A 24,151-nucleotide genomic window follows, 5' to 3' on the forward strand; every position below is an offset into this window, starting at 1 on the left:
ATGAATACAGAACCAGCGTTCATCAGCTCTTTCAGTGTTTTCCAAATTTGAGCAATATTTTATTAACTGGAGGTGGATTATTTGGAAAGCTTAATCACTGCTTTGCCTAATCATCTGGCAAAGACAAACCAGACAGCCCTAAACCATGGAAACTCACACATGCCTGTGTTGCATAAGAAAAGCCAGATCCTGGCTGCACAAAGCAGGGAAGAGACCTCGTAAATTAGCCCACAAAAATCAACACATTTGTGCAGTTATGAAGTGCAAAAGCAAAAGAGAGAAGCTGGGTTTGTTAAGTTTGTGCTGTTGCCACTACAGGATTACTAGTCATTCAGGAGAGGAAGAAGCATTTCTGTTATACCTGCTACTCCTCTGAGGGCCTGGGAGCTGTGGGTAAATGCACCACTGCAAACATCTTCAGGGCAGCTTGGAAGCAGCTCTGCTGTAGCACATGTTCCTAATGCACCCTGATGTCTGAAGAAAGTGCCTACCCCCCAAACCACCTGAAGGGCAGCTGCACCTTTAGCAGAGAAACACTGCAACAGCCACCTCTGCACAACAGGTACATCAATTCCTTCTCTTCCCTCCGCAGGCTGAAGCAGAAAAGGGGGTCACAGAAATAAATAAACTATAGGGGAAAAAACTGGTTACCAGAATTTCCTACATACCTTGGTCCTACGGAATTTTAATCTAAAATGCTTAAGGTCTTAGCTAGCTAACCCTATCCTTGAGTTTTATTAACCTACTACATAACAGCATCAGCAGGCGAAACAAAGCCCTTGTGTAAGACCTGTGCCCACGCTGTAGAAAACCACAAATGTAGCAGCCCGAATTATAAACATCCTAAACCCATTCTGATCCTCCTCAGTGGAGCCTGCAGTTTTTATTACATTAATCTTCCAATAATCTTTCATCATGCTGGCTTGTCATTTACTGATCAGCTTTCCCGCAGTAACCAAGGTCACCTGGACTCTTGGTAGGTGCCTTTTCAGGACCTTCTGCAACAGCAACAGGCAGAACAGAAAATGACTCGTCTCTAGAAATGCTTCAGAATGCCGAAGTGAATGCTACAGTTCTCACTCCCAAGAACTGGACAGAAGGCTTCTTTTCTTACAGAAACAGGAGGATGGTTAGTGATGGCTCTTAGTTATGTATGAATTTGTATGTTGAACAGCTGAAGGCTTTGCTTCATTACTCTGAAGTAGGAACAAGAGCATTAACTTCAACAAGGGTTTTTGTGTTTTCTAAAGAAACGTGCAACTCCTATTCCTGGCTTAGAAACTTCACAAGGTAGCAGTCAAAGTGCCACAGCAGAAAAAGCCTTCTATTTTCAGTGGTGTCTGTAACAGATACCCATTTCCCCAATTCAATATTTTATCCAAAACAGCCAAGAACACATCAACTTTTCAAAGACAGAGGCATTTGTTCAACATGTTAAAACTTCCTTCAGTCTCAAGGCAGCATTCCTGAGACAGGGCGAGAACAGGTGCATCTGCAGGATGGCCAGCTTCAATCTAAGAGCATTATCCTCTTTCCTGCTCTACACCAAATCCCACAATGCAGCTGAACACAAATCCACAACTCGTCAGGAAAACAGCACAGGAAAACACATTTCAGGATCCCGTCTTCATTCAGAAGAATAAAGATCTCATTCAGAAGATCTCACACAAACTGAAATAAATGAATCAGGCATTGTGGGGGTTTAAAAGCAGAACACAGGTTTATTTACAATCAAGTTCTTATGGGCAGCCGAATAAATAAAAAAACTTTGCCCCATATACTCTAATTCCCCTCTGCAGAAAGTGTCTGAACAAAAGGCTAGGTTAAAGAGATGCCTGTTACAGCAACTGCCCCCTAATCCAGTCCCTCCAATGAACACACTTCCTCAGTAAAACACTATCAGGAAAGAAAAAATAAAGTGCAAATAAAAAGGCAATAAACCGCTGGTGGCTTGTCTTGAGGCCCAGACAATGTGGAAAGGTTTGGCTGGATAACGGTATGCCAGGTAGCTCACACCCAGCCACACCATGGTTTTGGATGCTTCAACAGGGACAGAGCCAAGACTCCACTCCGCAGCACAGAGAGGGCTCCAGCGCAAATGGGGATATTGCACATGTGCTCAAGAAGGGGGCAAGTGGCCGGGAATTGCCAGCACCAAAACAATGGATTTGGGATTTAAACCCACTGCTCCCCTGTGCTCTGCTGACAGCCGCCAGGACAGGACGGATGAACAGAAAAAGGGACCAAACATGGATATTCTGGTACTGAAATCACAGTATGACTACATTCCTTATCACAGCAGCACAACAGAAGCTCAACTTCTCTCTCCTCACACCCAGTAACCAAACTGCTTGTGGAATAAAAAGATTAAAAATCTCCTATTTTGTGATACCCAAGCTGTTGAAAGGCATTTTAACAAAAGGGTGCTGAAGTCCTGAACAAGGGACCACTGCCTTAAGAACAGGCGAAACCGATACAAAGAGTTCACACAACAGTGCTGGAGAACCTGTGTCAGAATCAGAACAGATCTGAATTGATCTGGCAACCCAAAGGCAGAGCTGCCAGAACCATGGGAGACTCTTCAAAAGCTGCTCCAACACTTCAGGCTGCCTAGGACCTGTCCACAATTCAGGATCTTCTCACCCCATGCCTGAACTAGGCCACAAGAACAGGACACAGGAGGCAGGACATGTATTAACTCAGCATACATAGTAACTTCTTTCCAATATTACCGACTCAGAGGTGCTTGGATACATTTGTGTTACAGGGTATTTGGCACAGCTGACTGGTGGGGAAACCCATTAGTATCTTCAGCTCCACTTGGTGCATAGATACTTCATGTAAAGGCATGACTAAGTAGCATTCTCCATCCAGAACAGCAAATCTGTTGCTGAGTCTGAGTGCCACAGTGCAGTTATGGCATTAAGAAGTCTCTGACTCAGGCTCCTTCTCCATTGCATTAGAACTTTCCTCTGGAAAGTGAAGCCCATGCGCTGGTCACTATCCCGGCTCCGGATGGATCTGGGCTCGGGTCTCCATTCTGTTCAGCCACGGACCAGCACCACCATACTCAGAGGTGTTAGATGCTCTGCCTGTCATCCTGCATCCAGTCAGAATTCAGACCACAAGACAGCCTTGTTTCCTTTGTCCACACTCACCACATGGGCACCCGCTGGTGACCACGCAACTGCATTGATAGGAGAACTGAAATGGAAGACATATAAGTTCACAAAAACACTGAATTCCACAACAGCACTTAACACTGGAATGAAGTATTACAGTACTCTATCAAAGAAAAGGCACTTTCCCAGCTCTCAGGAGACTTGGGCTTTTCATAAGCCTATGAGAGATACAGTTTCTTTAGACTATATCAAATGTACTTTATTAAAATCATATTTCAGTTTAAGAAGTTGAAAAATAACAAACCCAACCTTAATTCAAGCCATAAAGAATCTACATACTAAGAATTCTGACATGCCAATGTAAGTTGCGGAGCTGTACAACTATAATTATTCCATAGCTCAGCAAGATTCACAACCCAGATACCTGCTTTAGATCATATGGCCAGCTTCCCCTCACCTGTGATGCTTTGTTAGTGTCCTCTCCAATTTCCCAGTGAGCACATTCCAGATGTAAAGGGCCCCATCAGCTGAACCAGCAGCCACATAGTTACCGTCAGGGCTATGAGAACAGAAGGTGCAGAAGGCAGAGAACAATTGTCAAGTCAGCAATTTATCAGCACACATAATCACTTCACCAGCAGCTTCCTAAGCAAGCAACTCAGCTTTAAAGTCTTCCAAGAGTTATGTAGTATTACAAGCTGCTAACACAACGCGGTGAAAGCCCTCTAAAATCAGAAAGTTTACAACCTATTGTATCAACACCTACAGATAAACTCTGTCTTGACCAAGATGTAATCTTGGCCAAATCACAAACTCTGCCCCAGTTACTTTTGCTGTAAATGGGGACAATGCAGCCAAGCAACAGAAATCACTGACTTTGGCTGGAGGAAGATTTATCAGGTATCTTGCTTACATATCTGACCTTACCTGAACACAACTCTTGTCCAGTCAGAGCCACATTTGAATCCCTGGGCACTGAAAAGTTAAAAGAATCAGATAATTATAAATTCATTTATAAGCAGGTAGACTTGCAGGTTTTCACTAAAGAGTATGGTAAGGATTTCTATGAGAGATTTGGAATAAGCTCTGGTGCCTCTTTATCACAATTGGCATTTCTCACACACCAACCCTCAACTCCACCTGAAGAAATTCTTTCCTTTAGGCCAAAGACTTCTAAGCCAAGCTATCTTCTTTAAGAAGATAAATGAAGAGACCCACCAGAGCAGATCTTTGCTGTTAGGCTTGAGAGAACTTTGCTACCCATGTAGAAAAACATCTTGGAGACTGCTCTCTCCATGGAGATACTGAAAAACACTTCTATCTGCAATCCAAAAGCACTGAAATTCATAATGTTCTTGTGGAGAACAGGCTCACCCGAATGTCTGTTTGACAGCACCAACCCGTAGATCAATGATCTTTAGTAGATCATCACGGGAACAGGTCAAAAGCTCTGTTCTCTCTGAGTTCAGGTCCAGAGCTGTGATTCTTCCAAGCAGCTCCAGTTCTTTTACTATGGTTTCAGTCCTGAAGACAGAAAGAAAGAAAGGAAGAAAAAAAGACAGAAAAAAGGAAGGGTAAACCAAGCATCCAGAGTCCAAACCACCTCCACATTAAAGCTTTGACTTGCCCCAGTGTGGAAGAAGAGGAGAAAAAGTTTATTGGTTTATTCTCATGTTTTGATTCTTGTCCAAGCTAGATCTCACTTTGTGGATAACACTTCCAGCTGTCTAACAATAGTTAGATACTACTGTCATCACTACCCACCCTCCAAAGGCTAAACAGTGTCCAGAATGACAAATACTAACCAATGCAAAATATTTGTAAGAAAGCAAACTGCCCTTTTGGAAAAGTCATCCCTCCCCCCTCAAAAAAAAAAAAAAAGTATCCCAAATCCAAACCACCAAGCAGCGTAAAAGCAGTAACAAAAGTCTCTTCCAATGGCCTTCTGCAACTCTTACAACACATCATCTGCTTCCAAGCTCAGGAAGAGAAATTCCCTAGTTCAGATTCTACTCAGACGGCAATCCCATAACCACTCCTATGCTGTTACCTCTCTTTACAATAGTTTTACCTGATGTCCCAGAAACGAATTTTCTTATCAAAATGTCCACTCATTACACATTGCTCAGTACATACGATGTCATTGCAGCTAGATCCTGCAAACACTGTTTTTATACCTAAAAAAAGATAAGCTAATGGTGACACACTGAAGTTTAGACGGTACAGACTAATGAAAACAGACAGAAAAATCATTATACCACATGCACACACAGTGGTCACACAAGCAGTGTCCAAGGAGTGCCACAGGGCAGACAAATTCTGTCTTAGAATAATCCTGACTTAAGTCTTCAACAACCTCTCTGCCCTGCTCAATCTCCTTTGCTATGGTTAATATCCCTTTAAAGGCTCCCAAGAGAACTGCTTTGCTTCCACTTGGTATTTAGACAGCTATAATTTGCTGCTGTTGAACAACATGAAACTGTGTCCTTGACCTATGTTTGCAGTCCAGGTATCAAGGTAACTCTGAATCTCCACTTCTCTATCAGTGCAAGCATGTTTAAGAACTATAAGGAGACAAGCCAAGGAAATAAGGTGTTTTTCCCAAAGAAAAATCTGAATCCTAGCATTTCTTTCATGTGAGTTTTTTGTACACTTCCAAGAGACATTTCCATCCACCTTAGGGTTAAAAATTCTGAACTGGCACCAGATTTTTAGTGGAAGACTAAAATACCCACCCCCAGACTGGTAAACAAAGAACATTCACAGAACACAGCTGCTGTTAATGTAATAGCATTAACAGTGCTTCCTGCGTACACATGCTTTCTTATTTCAGGTAACAGGCAGAAAGTATCCAATTACTTGAATAACAACACAAGATGGGAGGGATAGTTCGTGCTTATTTTTAGACTAGCAAGCAGATGAAATAATCCAGCTACTTCTATTTACATTTAGCAGAAGCACAGAACATGGATTAAAGACAGAAGTTAGGTTTCCTTACAAACTTTGCTGCGGAGGTCCCAGAGCTTGAGGGTACGGTCGTGACTTCCTGAAACAATGCGTGCATTGTCCAGCAAGAACTTGGCTGACAGAACTTTGCCACTGTGACCTGTCAGGGTGTGCTGAGAACAAGAGACTGACGTGATTAAATTGCACAGTTCCACTTCCTCCCTTTCCCTGTAGCTTGCTATTTAACAGCTCAAAGACAATCTTAAATCATAACTGGCATATGTACTGCATTGCTTGCAGAAAAAAAAGACAATCTATTATAGTTAAACACAGAGATTAACACGGAGTAGGAATGTCAACAATACGGAGTTCAACCTTAAGCTGGGAGACACAGGTCACCTTTGGCTGCAGTTCCTCATCTACTCAGGGAACCTGCAAGCTCTCTTCCTCAACACTCCATATACCTATGTTTCAAGACAGATGGCAACTGCAACACAGCCTTGCAGGAACTATGAGAAGGGGCTAAAGCAAGCTGAAAATGGAAATTGTGCCTTCAGGTTTTTACAATGAGCTTCTGTGAAGGATGCAACAGGTTATCTAGTCTCAGCTGTTACTATCTTCAAGCCTGAAAGCCGAGGCAACCAGAGATTTCGGAAGAACTCCCTGGAGCAGTTTATAGGGCTGACAAGAACATGAACCACATTCACTTCAAACTGCTGAATATTTACATACCAAAATCGTAAAACAGGTAATGAATGACTGAAGTGAGACAGATGCTGAGGCACTGGCACAGGTTGCCCAGAGAAGCTGTGACTGCCCCATCCCTGGCAGTGTTCAAGCCTAGACTAGACAGGGCTTGGAGCAACCTGGTCTAGTGGAAGGTGTCCCTGCCCATGGGAGGGGGCTGGAACTGGATGAGCTTTAAGGTCCCTTCCGACCCAAACCAGTCTGGGATTCTGCAAGTAAGAACTGTGAAAAACAAGAGAGAAGCCTTTGTGGCATGCACTTAGATTTATTTCTTTTCCCTAATACTCAAAGGAATATCAAATTACACAAAGTGATCTGGGCTTGGGAAATAAAAATCCCTTAAGAATAGAAAGGAATGGGAGCAAAGTTTGGGGGAAAAGAAGCAAACCTTAAAAAACAAAACAAAACAAAACAGTTCACAAGCTATGAATGAACAAATCATCCCATAAAACCCACTTTGTCTTAAGGACACAAATTCCAGAAAGTAGGATCTAAACCTTCACTCTATATCTCTCTCCTGCTGCACAGTCATTACTACAGATATTTCGATTTAAATAGGGAGTTTTTGGCAAAATTTACCGTGATTTCAGCTTCACTGCCTCCTACTCATGTGCAAGCCATAAGAAACACATACTTGAAACCAAGAATGCACAAAGAATCTCAGCAAACAGTGAATGCACTTGCCCAAAGCTGGCAGTCACCAGGACACCAAAGAACTACAGGAAGGTACTGTGAAGCCAGGTGGATGTTTGTAGGGATAACTAACTTCCTGCTGTGAGTAATCTCTAGTCTGTTAAACTTTTATTCACTGTAATTCATATCCAACAGTAGGTTTTGCAGCCAAACAGAAACTGCAAAAGAAATGGTATTCTTAACTTTCCTAAATGATTCCTGGTATCTCCACACTGAGAATTACCCAGTGATTTGCAGTGCAACCGTAGGTTAGAACTGACATGTGAGATGTCAGAAGATTCAGAACAAAGTAGCATCTTCCTAAACAAAAAGTTGAGGAAAAGTGTACGTAAGAATGACAATAAAAACGCTCTCAGAAAGATGAAAATAAGCTTTTCTCTTGGCCAAAGGCAAATTCTTCTTTAAACTAGAGCTAAATACTGGAGAAGAACATGAGTATGAAGAAATCAGGAGCAGAAGAGGAATCTTTCAAAAGACATTCAGAATCATAGAATCAAATAGGTTGGAAAAGACTTGTAAGACCTTAAAAGCTAGCCAGAAGAGTCCAAAAACACCACTCCTGACTTACGACAACAGAATCCCTCTTTTGCAAACTTTCTTCAGCAGTTCGTTCCTTGGATTGAGGATAAATGGTTCTCAAAAGACCGTAAGAAGCATTTAAATTTCCACAGAGAGGACTGCAAAAGTACACTGGACTTATGTGGCTAGTGGGGGGGGGGGCTGTACTGTGAAAATATGCAGTAACTGGAGTTTCCTGCAAGTCTGTGCAGAGACCAACACTGTATTTTATGCCTTGCTGTGAAGACCCTTAAGAAAACAAGATCCCATTAACTAAAGAACTATTTAAAGTGTCTGAAATGCCCAGCTTCCCAAATCACCATGTCCCCATTAGCAAAACTGGAAACACAAGACAGCAACAGCCTGAGCACTGCTTTGCCTCCAAGAGACTCACCCGCAACCGATTGTCATCAACTGTCCAGATTCTGCTGGCAAAGTCATTTGAAGCTGCTAAGAGGTAAGAACCCTGTGGACACAAAATTAATTTCAAATTACTTCTGCAAGTCAATACGTAAATTAAACCCAAAAGCATTTCCAGTAAATCATTAAAACCACATTAGTGCTATATTGCCAAGGGAAAATAAAACTACAAAACCATGATGGAAAGCTGTTGTACCAACTGCTTAGATATGCCTCAGTGGAATTCACCCAATTCTTGCAATTTCCATTAAAATTCTAACATTTTAAAACAAGATTCCAACAACTAAATCTGTCCAAGGATAGAAAAAATGACTTGCTCATGACTTTAGGCTTAGGGCTCCTCATGCCATAATGGAGAATGGTCACCATAAGATTTATGCTTGCACTCCTGTCCATCTCAAAAGACTTTCCTGAACATCTAAAGACCACCAGCATCTCACTTCAGGCAGCTCTTGCCTCAGATGCGTTCAAGCAACTTGCCAAAATCAGAATTATCTCCTGCAAATTAATGGTGCTAGCAACCTCAAATGAGCTGGTTAGCATTTAAGGAAGGACCCCTTTGGGTGTGTATCAATGAAGTTCAGCACTTGGAATCACTGAATGGAAGAAATGTCAGCTTTGGTCTACTGCCCATGCACAGTGAAAGAGGTCTGAGCAGAAAAGACAGATCACATGTCCAGTTAGAACAATCCAAGACATCAAACTCCTCCAAGTAGGACTATTGGATGCTGATCCCAATCATGGCTCTGAGACTTCAGGTTAACAAGAACCACATACACCACAGGGTGCCAGCAAACATTACTGTGCTGTGACTGTTGAGAAACTGCTGGGAGAAAAGGCCATGGAAATACAAGTATTTGGGATAATCAGATCTTTTTCTATTCATCAGACCTCAGCAGAGCACTGATGAAAATAAACTTCACAGAAATAAAGCCTCAGAGTATTTGTTTCTTCTAGGCTGTTACCAGCTTTAGTGGGAAGCTGGAGACTGACTTCTTACTTTAGACATAACCTAGCATACTGTATTGTAATTTTATCATAATAGCCCATAACAGCCAATGGCTGAGCTGCATATCATCTTCTGAATTGTAAAGCATAAGAGAATTAGACTGTAGCATACCAAATAAAAATCTTTTGTACAGTTTTAAACTATTTGCAGTTACTCTTGTAAGTATTTTAATTCATTCTTAAGGAACTTTTCAAAGTGTTAAAATGGGAACTGATAGCAGACCACAACATAACTGAATTATTTTATTCTCCATCACAAACAGTGGGTATTGCTCAGATACTCACAGCACTATCAAATTCTATGCTTGTAATCCCAGCGTTACTACCAGAGAGGGAACCTTTGGGCTCACACCTGTCTGCACAAAGAAAGATGAACAAAACTTAAGCAGTAGATTAGAACAGAAGCTGACACAACGTGAACTGTGAGTTGGTTTAGCATCCCACCATACGCCAAAGCAAAAGATTTACCTCCCAAGACTTCCCAAAGCTTAACCCTCCGGTCCATGCCTCCTGTTGCTAGTAACCTGGAGCCAGGGCTGAACTGCACTGCATTCACCTCTCCATCATGTGCATCCTGAGGAATGGGAGGAACAGAACAGCCACCCAAAATCAAATTAGACCCAAAACCCACAGATCAGAAAGCTATAGAACTTAAAGGTTATACAGAACCACAGCTGCTGATCTTTTGACAGCATACAGGAAACAAAGGCACAGACTAACACTCTGCTGTGGTAGATGGAGTGTAGAGAGAGTAAAAAGGGCTGATCCTTATCTAAAGGTAAAAACAAAAGTACATAAAGAAAAACCACTAGCAAGGATTCAACAGAGATAAATTGCCAGAAGCTTTACAATGCTTCATAAGTTTAGGCTTTATAAGGTAAGGCTTTTAAGAGTACACCAGAAGAAAAAAAAAACAAAAGGAAACAACATGTAAAGAAAACAGTAACAGATGATACGCCAGAGAAGGAAACTAACTTTTCATTTCTTCACCTAGAGCTAGCCATGGAACATGATCCAATCAGTTCATGCAATCACAGAACAATCAAGTCACGCTTGATTTAGGAAAGTCTGCTAGAAAACAGTATGACAGATTAACTGCATTCATTTACTGTATTGGTGATAACGCTACTTTATATTGGTGCTTCTAGCAGTACCAGCACAATTCTGACAGTACCTTCTCTGAAGGTGAACTTGGGGTGGAGCTGTGGTTCCTACCTGAAGGTGCAGAGACATCCCTGCACCCCTGCTTTCTCACACCTTAATGTTTTGAAATTTGAATTGGCCTCTTAATAGTGATTCTTCTACCTTTTAAAATATATGAAAAATGTAAGATTCCTTTCTATTGTATCCTTTGTTAACTTCACAGCTTTATACTACTTACCACACGGTATTAATACCACATCCTTAATTCATTTGCTGCATTCCTTTTTAAGTATTTTCAGTAACTGTTCTTTCAAAATCCATTTTCCTAGAAACTTGTATTTTTCTGGAACTTGTTGCTTGAATTTGGTCTGCCAGCTCATATTTAGGGGTCATCACACTTCAAATCTGATCTTTCTACAAGTGCAGAAGAGCCATTCAGAACAAAACTGGTCAAATGTCCTGCCCAGAAACCATGCCTGAGAATAATGGCTGAAGTGACTACCTTCTCTGCCTTTCCAAGCCTGTTCTTTTACTCATCTCTCAGGAAGTGAGCCTGGTCTGCTCTCTGTATCTGCCAAACCCTTGGCACACAGTCCTTGCATTAATTCCTAGAATGCTCTGCTAGACTTAGACATTGTCCTCACCTCCACCACCAAACACAGGAGCTAAAATGTAACACAGATCACCTCTAGAAGGATCATATGGATTCCCATGGAACAGTAGGGACTTTCTCCTTCAAGTATTGCAGTGCTAACCACATACTGCCTCCATAGTGCAACAGTCTGACATGCTTACATTTGCAGCTGTTCCTAGTCCTGCTGCAAGACAGGCACCACTCCCCACATTGCCAAGACTAGGGGGTCAGCACAGCCTACTGTGGTTTGCCCCCTCTATCAGGAAGACAGGCTGCACTGTTCTTGTAAGTTCAGATACATTAAAGAACATCAAGAGTGAAAACAGCATAGCCTCACACATATAGCTTTCCAACACCTTTTTTGATGAAATTAGTCAGGATTATATCTGTTCATCAACTCTGCTTGCTATACATAGCCAGAAGAGGAGAGAGGCTGCAACACATACTGCTGCCATGAACACCTCCTCTGATGTTCCCTAGTCAAGCCAGCACCAGGCTGTCACTTAAGTTATGACCCTATTCGCACTTAAAGTAACACTGGTACTCCCTCCACACCATGACTTCCACTGGAGAAGATGGTAACAGGGCAGGCTAAGAATACACAAGCTTCCATACTGCTGTGAGTCACTCTTATTCTGGATGAAAAAAAAAGTTAAGTCATTTCATACGCATGAAATATCCATATCCAGCATTGCAGTGCCTGTGAAAGCTCAAGAGTGTTGAAACAAGTAGCTACGGTACAAGACAATTTACCCCCGTATCTTTCATTCAGAAGGCAATGCCCTTCAGAGGCCAAAACAACACATGAAAGAGGTCTCAGCTTGAAAACTTTAGATCACACACAAAAAATGAAGACACCCCACTACCATGAGCTCCTCTTAACCAGCTCTGTTGGATAACATGCAGTGCCACAACTCCCTTCACTGTGGGGAACTGGAACTGAATTGATCCCAAACTGTCAGCCATCCCTTCCTCAATCATAGCTCTACTATAGCATGACAGAACAGGGACTGCTGGGAGCCAAAAGGGTAATAGAGTGTAATCCCCCTGTGCCCTCAGACCTTTTACTAAGTCATCATTGACCTCTGTATGACAGACATCAAGCTCATTGGCTCTGAGAAGCATTTGTGCTAAGAATTAAATAGAACAAACCATGCTACCAAATCACAAATTCCTTTCATGTTTGGCAATATAAGTAAAAAGTCTGGGGAGATCAATTCCCACACATAAGGAATTTACTTCCTCCAAGGACAGTAAAAGGATTATTAAACCCAAGAATTCCCTCTGTACTTACAAAGACACATATGGCAATAGTGGGCACTCTCACTTCTTTACTGGCACCTGGATGTGGCTCTGTGCTGTCCTGGGGAGCAGGGAATGAGGACAAAGAACGTCTCCTGAGATGAAACAAATTAGAAATATTTTAAAATGAGAAGTGAATGCTGCTTCTCTTGAGTTCATCCAGATCTGTACCTGTCACTTAACTACACAGCATGGTGAGTAAGAAATGGGGGAAGGAGGTTTTAACTTTTATCAAATCTTTCAACAATTACATGTCATCACACTACATCCACTTGTGGCTTTAGATGTTCCATGATATGCCAGAAAAATTACCTGAACTGATTACTGACCTCATTTTGGAGTAGCCTTTTGTTTTTGTTAATAGCAAAGAGAAACATAGGAATAACTGCAGCTGAGTTCAGTTGGAGAGACTGCAACTCCATCATTATGCCTGGGGAAACGGAACACCATCGCAGCACTACCTCCCAGGCAGCAAAAAGCTCCATTCAAAAGCTCAGGCTTTAACCAAAGACTGTCCACATAAAGCAGAGCTTAACTTAGAAGGAGTGGCTCCCCTGTGCAGCTTACACACAGAACCCAGTGACTTATATAGCCCTATTAAAGGAGCAAAGTTCAGTGGAAAGTAAGAGCAGACCCCATGTATTCTCTCCACAAAGAGGGGCTCATTGCCTCTCTAACTGTAGACAGTTTCTAGTCACTGTTATCAACATCTGAAATCTAATCAGGATAATGCAGCTGGGTTCCACTTTACTTCAATGGAATACAATCACATGCTGGACTAAGAGTGGATAATGTTTTCACCTGGCAGCATCAGAAGATTGATGTCCCAAAAGGGGAGACTCAGACAGACTGGAGGGAAAGGTCAGAGGTCAGCACACGGCAAGATGGAAGAGACAGGAAGTTGAGGAGAACAAAAAAGAAAAGAAAAAAGGCAGAAGCTAGAAGAAAGCTGAAATTATTGTTTGCATTCCCTGCATCACCAAGATTTTGGCATACATTTAAACCAATATACAAAACAAAGAGGCGAAAGTGTTCTAACCTACCCAAAGATATTAGTGATAGAGTCCAGAAGGCCTCCAGCTGGCTGGGAGAGTCGCTTACTGAAGGAGGGGAGGACAGGTTTAAACCTTGTGAATAGCTTCTCCACATAAAGATCAACACAAACACATTTCATAGCAACAAGTCTCTGGAAAGACTCCCTCCCCTGCAGCCCCAGTCCAAAGACAGAAAACACCAGAGGCAGTCATCAGTTCAAAAGTCACTAGCAACTACAACTCAGGACATAATCTGCACATGAAGTTTCTCCAATTTCCCCTCAACCTCCACCTCGTGAATCACTGGTTTCAGATATAACAAGTCTGAAGTTTCAGTCAAATTAATCTGTGCTCTCATGTAACTACCTCTTACTTTCCACTCACTGCTATTTTAAAGGAAGAAAAAAGATGCATTTAAACTGGCTGAAGATTATTTGCAGCATTTTAGCTAAATCCAAAAACCTGGCTGTTTGCAAAGTCACCTCGATAATCTGAATGGTCACAGAAGCATAACACAACAGGCACTGCATGTTATTGCCAGTTTTGTTTTTAAACCTTTGGTTTTAAGATTAAACACAGATTTTTCAAACACTTGTGTAATTTAGTTAAAACAGCAAATGAAAAACATCCTATCTATAGCACAGTTACACAGAACACAGCACAGGAGTTTTATACTACGGGGAAAACACTAAACTCTGTTCCAGCTGAAAAGCAAGTAAGAACCTTAAGTAGCATAGTTCCAACTCTCTTACACCCCTTGTTGTTCCTCAATGACATGGTACAGAAATCTTTTGGGCTACAAACCTGGCTGTTCGGCTGCCAGTTCGCACTGGAGATGTCTCCTCAGCTGTGTCAGAGGTTTCATCTGCAAGCACTTCAATATCATCATCCCTGCTGAAGGGAGAGAAAACACCTCATTTTCAATCAGTCAGAGCTTCCTATGGAAACCACCTGCTGATGCATATGAACTGAATGGATGACATGTTCCACGGTCTGCAAGTGTCTGCACCCAATCCACATCTAGGTGTACTGAGCTGTAGTAACATGTAGGTATATCCAGACAATGCAAAGGCTGATCTGGCTGTCACTGCCAGAGGTACTACATTTAACATACAGTATCTGCAAACAAGTATATGCACCTATATATATTTTAGGTTTTGTTTATCTTTTCTTTGCAGCTGCTAATTACACTCTTCACTGACAGCAGTGTTGGATGGTTATGGGTTATGTTGACAGGCATCCATTAAAGACATTATATTCCTGGATGGTTATGGGTTATGTTGACAGGCATCCATTAAAGACATTATATTCCTGGATGGTTATGGGTTATGTTGACAGGCATCCATTAAAGACATTATATTCCTGGATGGTTATGGGTTATGTTGACAGGCATCCATTAAAGACATTATATTCCAGCTTGCAGCACTACAGATGGCATTATAATGACCTATCACATCTGAGCAAGACTTTCCTATGGAGTGAATATTTGCTGGAACAATTAGAGAACAGTAAAAACATGAGTTACTGCAACCCCAGATATGGGTGATATCCTCTCTTCACATCACTATTTTTTTCTTGCTATTCCAAAACAAGGACGTATAAAAAAACCACAAGAGTCTGAATTTTCCTTGTTCATTCATGCTAAAGACATTCTGATATTTTCTACGTGGTTTTACTTCAGTTACTGCTCCACTAAGTACAAGGGATGTTTTGGTTCACTTCATTGAAGTGTTCGTGAATGACCAAACAGAAGTGTGAGGTTCCAATACATATAACATTACTGAATACAGCTCAAGTATTCATCTGATGCTAAAAGGATTTTCCCCATTAATCATCATAGGCTCTAACAGTCTAGTATTTTTTTCCTTCAGTGATGATTTTTCTTCCACTGTTGATTTTGCAGGACAAACTATTTTTAAACACGCTTTATCAACTTGATGCCATTTGACTGAACAGGAAGTTTAAATTCAGCATTTAAGAAGGAATAAACCAATTCCTGCCATCAGATAACACCCTGCTGGGAAAGAATTGGAAAGGATGGGACCATTTTTAATCTCTCATTTCAGAATACAGCTGCACTTCAAGTCCTAAGATGCTGGAGGACAGTATGTATGAAAAGGCTATGGAAAATACATACTCTGATTTAAAATATCAGGCTGATATTTCAATGAAACACTACCAAGTTCTGTTGATATTTCTTGTAATAGCTCAGACTTAAGATTTTAAAAAATTGCTCATACTTTCCATGAACTTTCCATGTTAACCTATTTTTGAAGTGACTATAAACACCAGGGCACACTCCTTGAAATGCTGCAAGTCCCCCTTCAGTAAGCAGCACATTTAAATAACACAAACCCTCTAAAATTACAAAATCAAAGAAGAATCAAAAACACCTGTGAAGCAGAGTTTGAGTCATTCACAGAAACAATTATTTTATAGATTTTACAGATTTTAACAGGCTTCTTTTTAACTTCTCAATTTCTTATTTGAAATTATTTATGAAACACTGAGACCACCATCCCCCCCACAACAGGAAGCAAAAATTCAAGCTGCTGTGCTACAGCTACCTCTGAGCTCAGGTCTAAGATAAGAAGATCTCACTTTGGGTAATGGAGAGGAAGAAACTTAACAGGGAAAACAGCCACAGACATTGTATGTGTGTTTTCCTTCTCAGTGCAACATTATTTATTTAAAAGCTTAAAGTTCCAAGATATTCCATGTGTGTTTACAAAGACAACAGATATCAAGGAAAAGCCTGCACACTGCTCTGTCACTGTGCTCTGAAGAGCTCTCAGCGATGTAATGCAATAATAATGCAGCAGGTATAGTTTTTCTGGATTTGGCTAAAACAAGTGCCAATAACTTTATCAATCTGGTGCAAAACACCTATACTACCAGCTGCCTACTTCAGTTACCTGATTAAAAATCACCCAGGAGTAAACACAGCAGTGAAAAGAACAAGAGACTAGAGAGATCTAGCTCTGGCTTGCCAGTAAAAGTAACTCCACATCTGACTTTTTTCCTAGGGAAAAAAAATCTCTCCCAGTATGGAAGTATATTTTCACCCCCCTTAACTCATTCAGTACCTGTTCCTATAGGTAATCCATGAATGTATTTGTAGCCTAACACTTGAAAATGTAGGCATCTGCAGAGTGCACAAATGAAGAACTATTCTGAAAACCAAGAACACTTCATAATAGATGTTTTAATGCTGAAATATTAATATATATTCATCATATGAACAACTCTTGAGACTTTCAGTCCAAGCAGCTATTTTTAGTTGTAACAGAGCTCCTTCTTCTGAAAGTTCAAGTAGGAAGAGTTACTGTACGTTTGTGACTTTACACCAAAGTTTAAACACTCCTCTATGTCACCAAATTTAGAAACAGAAAAAATACCATCTATCATACATCTGCATAAAACTGAAGCATGAAGTGATGAAGGAGACTCCACAAATCAAGACTGCTTACGGTTCAACAGGCAGGGGCTCTTTGGCAGCTTCTGCTAGTTCCTTCTGCAGCCTGGCTTGTCGTCTCCTAAGAAAGGAGAAAACAAGGCTATTAGAAAACCAAAACCACACCAAAACCCCTTAATTCATTTCAAAGGTTACCCTGCACAGTTTTGATGGGGAAATCAGACCACTACCTTAATTTTATCCTGCTTTTCAAGATACTGAGAGCAGGAGAGGCAGTTTTCTTACTATGAATAGCATAGGACAAGGTCAATCAAGTGAAGGAACAAGGCAAAATGTACCTATGGCCCTTTATGACCCACAAGAATGAGGACTTGTTTGGAGTGCAAGAACTTGCAAAAATACTAATTATATTAGTAATACAATGACTGTTAGGAAATACAAAGCTGCCAAGTGCTACAAGACTTGAATTACAGCTCTTAGTCTCCAAGCACCCACAGCTGGCAAGCAAGCTGAAGCAATTCAGAAGAAAAAAAATATTATTTTGCAGAGGGAAAAAAAGAAAATGTGCAAACTTCTTTTTGCAAGTTACACACAGGTTAGTCTCATGGGAGCTGCTCCTTTTAGCAGAATGCAAAAAACACTGAAGTTAGTTAAGTCAAAAAAAAGAAAACTTCAAATAGTCTCAAGATGTAATATGAACAAGAGACGTTCAAATTGAATACCAGAAAAAACCCAACAGTTTCTATCTGATTTATGATCTAAAGGCCATAGTCAGGTGTTTCTCGAGAAACAAAAACATGTTTTATCCATTTAGAAGACAGGAATGTTTTCATAAAGCATCCATCTGTGCTGGCCAGAAGGATGAACACAAAGCTGTGGATTCTCATGTTCTGCAAGAATACAGGGATTTCAAACCAAAACTAAATCTGGTTTTATCCTATGCACTCATTATTAGTCAAATACATATTGTGAAATTGTTTATTAAACAGAGGTGTCGTGGTTTAAACCAAGTCCCCCAACTCCTTGAGAGTTAGGAAGGAGAATCCAAAGAATGTAGCCCCCACGGATTGAGATAAGAACGGTTTAATTGCTAAGGCATAACACAAAACCCCTACTGCCATTTACTACTACAAATAATAATGATGCAGCAAACAGCAAGTGAAAAGAATACAACACCCCACCAGCCACCGACCCATAACTCACTCCACCCTGCCTGGCCGAGCACCATGTGCTCCCTCCTCCATTTTTCCTCTCCCACTCTACCCCTCCTGTCTTCTCTTTCCCAGTCTGCATCCTGGGCATCACGTGCTATGGTATGGAATACCTCATTGCCTAGCCTGGGTCAGGTGTCCTGTCTCTCCTTCCTCCCGGACTCCCCTCCTCCACCTGGCTGGAAAAAACCTTGAACAAAAACACCCTCAAAACATGCTCAAACCATGACAAGAAGTCATCAACCTCACCTTGAATCCTTTTCATTTTCTGCATTCAAACGATTGGCTTCTTGTGCTTTCTCTGCCATCCAACGGGAGACCAACTCCTGGTTGTCTTCAGTAGTTTTCCTCAGTTTCTCCTCCAAGGCATTGAAGGTGATCTGGAGAGCATCATATTCATCTTTCAGTGTCTGATTAGCTCGTTCAAGATCTTGCAGTTTGCTACGCAATTCCTGGCACTCTGTTTCCAGTTCAGAGATCTTTTGCAAATACTCTGCAATCCTGGAACAACAAAACATATAAAACCATGAAGCTTTCCTTTGGGACATACGCCATCATTTTGTGCTCTTTGCACAATGCCTAACAAAGGGATTTTTAGCCCATTACTAAGACCCTAAGAGAATATTATAACTGTAATAAACAACCAGAAATCTGAGTCTCATACTAACCACACTGATGAAGAAACAGTTCCTACTCACTTTGCTTCATTCATCTGCATCTCTTTGTCCTTCTGCTGCATTTGGTTATTCAGATCAATTACAGATTGGGCCAACTGGGGAAAGTAGAAAATCATATTACAAAATGCAGGGGTGCCAACTGGATAATACACACTGAGCAGCAACCAGCAGGAGTATAGAGCAATCTAATATAACAAGCATGGAACACATCCTTTAGCTGTTCTTTCACAGGTTCCTATACAGATCTGTGGACTTCACCTATCACACAGGTCATTAAATTACAGAATGCACTTCCAAAAATGAGTTGTCAAAAATTACTGTCCTTTGATAACTCACCCCTTCTCTCAGAAAGTTTCTTTAATAAAGTCACATCAAACAGAATATGTATTAGGAAGACATTTTTTGAGGTAGTGGAAAAATCAACATAGAACCTAAAAATTGCCAAGTAAGTAAACCAACAGATGAGTACTAATAACTAAGCAATGAATATTCTTGGTATGGCCAGGGCAGAGATGTTCACACGCTGTACACACAGGTCTTTCCCACAAAGGAAGCTGCTTGTGGAGTCTCTACAGGAAATAGGGGTGCAGAGGTCAGCACTAATGACAAGTTAGTCATCAGTGACAACCAGACAAGGAGCAGCAGCGAGCCCCACGGTGTGCAGAGCCTCAGCCGCCCAGGGAAAAGAAAGACTGAGTTTTGAGAGAGGTGCCTGCCTGGGTATATGGCTTAGGTTACCAGGCTGGGGGCAAAGAAGGAATTTTCAGTGCTTTGACTAGTCAGTGCACACCTCCTGCAGAAAGCTGTCTCCTCTGTGAGAAAATGAGCATGACAACATTTTCCAGGTCTCTCTTTGAAGTCTGCAGCACCATTCAGGTACTAGCTTCTGGCACACTCAAACCACTGCTGGGATTTTGAAAAACTGAATTCTGCCGACGAAGCTTCCACATCTTCCCATCAAAAAGAAAGGGAAAAGGAAAACAAATGAGAGGGAGCAGCTTTTCCTCTCTCCCAGGCCTGAACCTCATAGCTAACAGGACTCCTGGGCTCCTTACTGCATATACACAGCAGAACCAGTACTCCATTTTCAGTTCAACACCACAGAACCATCAATCTTTCTTTGTGCTGCGAAGGGAGACAAATGAAACCTCACACAGCCACCTATTCTCTCACTTGCTCAGTCTTGACAACGTAGAACTAGTGGTTATGCACAGCTCTAAAGAGTTTCTTCCCCCTCTAATAAATGCAGTTAAAAACCTATTCATGAAAACACAAAATTAAGCACTTCTTAACACTCATGCTATACTGACAATGCAAGTTCTCATCTCCCATCTGTCAGTTTTAAAGACCAGCCATCTCTGGTTTATTTTTTATCATCAACACAAGGAGCTTAAAAAGGTTGGTTTTCCTCATCTCATTTTTTTTTATTTTTTTTTTTTTAATCTTGGTAAAATTAAGGTCATGTTCACAATAGGCCAAGTATGCACCATACAGAACAGAAGGTTTTCTAACCTCTCCACGTTTCTTATGCAGCTCTGTCAGCTCCTCTTGATGCTTTATCTTCAGCTGTGCCAGTTCCTGCAACTGAGCATCATTCCATGTGCCATCATGTCCTGGACTGGAGTTTGAGAGAGATGAAAATGACATGTCACAAACTAGAACCTAATTAGTTCTGTGGCTTTGATAGTTGAACTCTGGATGCTACCTCCCCTGGATTTTCCATACAACATCAGAAACGCAGGTCATTCCCGAAGAATTAAACCACAACTAGCTCCCCTTCAACACACTTCTCACCAACCAAAATGACATTATATAGTACTGGAAATTAAATTTATTGAGAACTCGATTCACCTTTTGTATATTTCTAAAAGAGAATTCAAACTCAAATGAAAGATAACTAAGCTTTGGTTTAATCTGCATTAAGACAACCAAGTCTTAGAAGTACCCTCTTCAAATTCTGATAGAATTACAAATATTTTAGCACCTTGAGTTTGTTTCAATTGAGCTGATGGACCATGAAGATGACAGATATCTGGAGAAAGCATTATACAGAGCACAGAACCAAAAGCCAGGGAACCAAGGGTACATTTCCAGGCCCCTAGGTTTATAGTCGCAAGTGTTACAAGTCACTCCTCCACTGTCCTATGTTCTAGCCTCTTCCTTTGTAAAAGTTTTGGCATATTAATTGTGTTTTACAAATCAGTAAGACCATGACACAAGCTGTGATATCCCCACACCAGAACACCATACACACACACATCACACACACAGACTCTGAGCAAGTTAGCAGCTACATTTTAAATTACCGTTTTTAAAAGTAATAATTTTAGATTTGTTACTATTATACCATACACACAATACAAGGTAATTGCAAGCATCTGTTTCTGCAGTCATTCAGCGTTATAATGGTCCAATGGGAAACAGATAATGCATCCAGAAGCTGAAAGGTCTCACAGTGCTATTAGTAACTTTACACTCAGCACCAAACACCTGACTGAGCTAACACTGCATTTCCAAGAAAATGTGTCCAAGCAGACAGGAAGCCAGGACCTGTGGTAATATCCAACACATCCAACAACTCTGGCCATGCACACCCCTACAGCCAGAGCTAGATACTCCTCCTTGGCCTTAAGGAAAATAAAAGCATTTTTCCTCAGCTAACTAGGATTAGGGACTTCATTCTGTTTCCAAAAAATGTTGAATCAAAGCTCAGCTTAGCATTTACTTTGAAGATGCTGTTTCTGTGCATTTCTTTATCTACTCATCTACTCCAGCCTCACCTCTTAGAGTAGGTGCTCAACAAGAAACAGATTCCTATAAACCAGTGATGGTTCTTGCTTTTAGGTGAGGCCCTGGCACAGGGTGCCCAGAGAAGCTGTAGCCACCCCATCCCTGGCAGTGTTCAAGGCCAGGTTGGATGGAGCTTGGAGCAACCTGGTCTGGTGGAAGGTGTTCCTGCCCACAGTGAGGGGTTGGAACTGGATGAGCTTTAAGGTCCCTTCCAACCCAAACCATTCTGTGATTCTCTTTAGAATATGATGCTTATTTAGGACTGACACTTTACAATCATTAGTTTTTTCCTTTCTACCCTTCTATGTGATAACACAGATTGAAAGAAACCAAGTATCTACTTCTCCCTCCACTGTACTGCTTGCAAGATCAAACAACTTAAAGAGTCACACCACAATCATGAGGAACTAACACCAGGTAAACATTATAAGCATTACAAGGCAAACAGATCAGAAGCAGTTCATTCTGGTCTACTTCCATGCCTCAAGTTTGTGATAAAAATGTGACCAAACTTGGTCAGATCTTCCTACATCATATCCTGCAAATGTAGTGTAACTTCATTATGTGTTTAGAGTTAGTTATATTTTGGTTTTATATCAACAGATTTCCCAGTTTGTTTTATTCCAAGTTACTGCAGTAACCTAGAAGTTGTTTGTGTAATGCATCCAAGAATAGTTTAGGTTACAGTGTGTATGACCGAGAGCTGACTGACAGAAAAGTAATTTTAAATACCTGATCTCATGTCTGCTCTGCATGTCATATTTTTCTGCTTGAAGCTTATCAGCCAGCACCGCATGAAGGTCTGACTTCTCTAGTAGCTTGTTATCTGAAAGGGCAAAAGGTACAAGTAAGCAAATAACCAAAAAACAAAACCAGATTCCCACATTCTTCTTCCAACAACTAAGATTTAGTATTTTTAATTATACTGACACAAGCTAATGCTATGCAAGCCACATTAGCATGCACTCCTCTTTGATGTCTAAAACAGCAGTCAGCTACAACTCCAAGAATTCCTCATTAATTCAGAAGTTGTGTGGGACTGGTCTTAAGAGGTTGCCCAAGTGTCCTGCTATCTGCCAATACAGAAGCTCAAAGTACAAAAATCTTTATAGCCCCTCCAGCGATAACAATGAAAAAATCTGGTCACATCCAACACTGCACAGTCCTGTCAAGGTGTGTTTGCTCCCCCCTTCCATAACATGCAGCCCCTCAGCATCTAAGTCAGAAGCTCTTAGGTGACGTCCACTCCTATTCAGTCCTGTCATAGCTGAGGCAGGAAAGGGATGGGCAAGTAAGCACTGGTTAGAAAGCACTGGCCCTGAATAGCTCCAAATTTTACAGAAGACCATGAACACGGTCAATAGTGCTATTGTTCTCAATTCCACAAACATCTAAGTGGGTATTGTGCTGACAATTTAGACATTCAGTCACTGTCCACAGCACAAACCCGGTTTAGCCTATGAGGGGATTGAGAGGAAGAACTACTTTTTTACCCCAGTAATGAGGAGCCCCCAACTTTCCTCAGTTTTATTAGGTATCCCCCAGCCAGTGACCTGGAAACGACAGAGGCGAGGCCTTGCGGGCCCCCTACCAAGGCGGTTTCCCCCCGTTTCTGAGGAGAAGAGAGAACAGGAGCCTCTGGGCCTCGGCCCCGCGGGGGGAGCCGCAGCCCACTTACACTGCCCGATGATCTCCTCGAAAGCCTGCCGCTGCAGCCGGTCCCTCCGCCGCAGCTCCGCCGCGATGTGCCGCTTCCAGGGGGGGAACCCGGCGGCGCGAAGCCCCGACGCCATCTCCGCGGCGGGAAGGGGCAGCGAGGGCGAGCGCGGCCCAGGCCGGCGGCCCGAGAGGAGGGTGAGGAGGGCAGGAGCACCAGAGGGCGGCGGGAGGCCGGTGCCTGGCCCGCGGGCCGAGGAGTGCCTGCTCAGAACCGGGGCTCGGCCCGCAGCCGCCGCCCCATGCCCGCCATGGCACTGCGGCCGCGCTCTGTCAGGGGCCCTCTTTCCTCAGAGGCGCACAGCAATGGCGACAGCGGCTGCGCCACCACTGCCTGGCACCACCTACCCGGCGGTCTCCGGCACCGCTGAGCACACCACCTCGCTTCAGCACCGGGCTGTATGCCACGGCGAAGCTGCACGGCAACCGCGGAGTCAGCCTCCGCCGGCAAGCAGGCACAAGGACACCCTTCCGAGGGGAGGGGGCCTTGCGCCATTTTATGTCCTGTCCCGGATGAGCGTCCGTCATCTTGAGAGCGGCAAGCGCAGCCGTCCAGCCCGAGCCGCCATCTTAAGAGGGCTCTACCCTCGCGTTCGTACCCTATTATTGCTATGAATGAATGAACATTAAATAGTTATTAAAAGCCCCACAGCTACCCGAAGGGTGATGTACTGCATCACCCGAGATACACCTGCAGTACTTGTTTATTTTTTGTAGCCTTTCCCCCCAGATCTC

General features: G+C 42.1%; 1 protein-coding gene and 1 non-coding gene across 5 annotated transcripts; both read right to left on the reverse strand.

Annotated features, from left to right (window-relative positions):
* Positions 1 to 1,695: 1,695 nt before the first annotated feature.
* On the reverse strand, positions 1,696 to 23,915 carry ATG16L1 (autophagy related 16 like 1). 4 transcript variants are annotated; one of them, XM_005143046.3, is made up of 18 exons: positions 23,379 to 23,915; positions 22,433 to 22,526; positions 20,423 to 20,528; positions 18,932 to 19,005; positions 18,483 to 18,734; positions 17,078 to 17,143; positions 14,412 to 14,498; positions 13,617 to 13,673; positions 12,566 to 12,668; positions 9,963 to 10,068; positions 9,780 to 9,850; positions 8,461 to 8,532; positions 6,121 to 6,241; positions 5,194 to 5,299; positions 4,497 to 4,646; positions 4,050 to 4,097; positions 3,580 to 3,681; positions 1,696 to 3,204 (listed from the first exon to the last, which is right to left on the reverse strand). In XM_005143046.3, the coding sequence occupies exons 1-18, from the start codon at positions 23,491 to 23,493 to the stop codon at positions 3,111 to 3,113; spliced, it is 1,824 nt and encodes a 607-aa protein (XP_005143103.2). In that variant the 5' UTR covers positions 23,494 to 23,915; the 3' UTR covers positions 1,696 to 3,110. The 4 variants fall into 4 exon arrangements, with proteins under 4 accessions (XP_005143103.2, XP_030899510.2, XP_005143104.2 ...); XM_031043650.2 differs by having other exon boundaries at positions 14,412 to 14,501; XM_005143047.3 differs by lacking the exon at positions 13,617 to 13,673.
* LOC115945497 (small Cajal body-specific RNA 6) lies at positions 12,084 to 12,355 on the reverse strand. Its single transcript, XR_004079824.1, has one exon. It is a non-coding gene; the product is annotated as a small Cajal body-specific RNA 6 (non-coding RNA).
* Positions 23,916 to 24,151: the final 236 nt, after the last annotated feature.

This window comes from Melopsittacus undulatus, chromosome 6, assembly GCF_012275295.1.
Source record: "Melopsittacus undulatus isolate bMelUnd1 chromosome 6, bMelUnd1.mat.Z, whole genome shotgun sequence".
In the NCBI taxonomy this organism is placed as follows: Eukaryota; Metazoa; Chordata; class Aves; order Psittaciformes; family Psittaculidae; genus Melopsittacus; species Melopsittacus undulatus.

Bases quoted from the DNA above. Each gene is read 5' to 3' on its own strand.
- ATG16L1 (XM_031043650.2), bottom strand. From the start codon at position 23,493: ATGGCGTCGGGGCTTCGCGCCGCCGGGTTCCCCCCCTGGAAGCGGCAC. The intron at 22,527-23,378 runs GTAAGTGGGCTG...TTGCCCTTTCAG, and splicing joins CGAGGAGATCATCGGGCAGT to ATAACAAGCTACTAGAGAAG. The intron at 14,502-17,077 runs GTAAGCAGTCTT...CTCTCCCTTCAG, and splicing joins GAGCCCCTGCCTGTTGAACC to CAGGGATGATGATATTGAAG.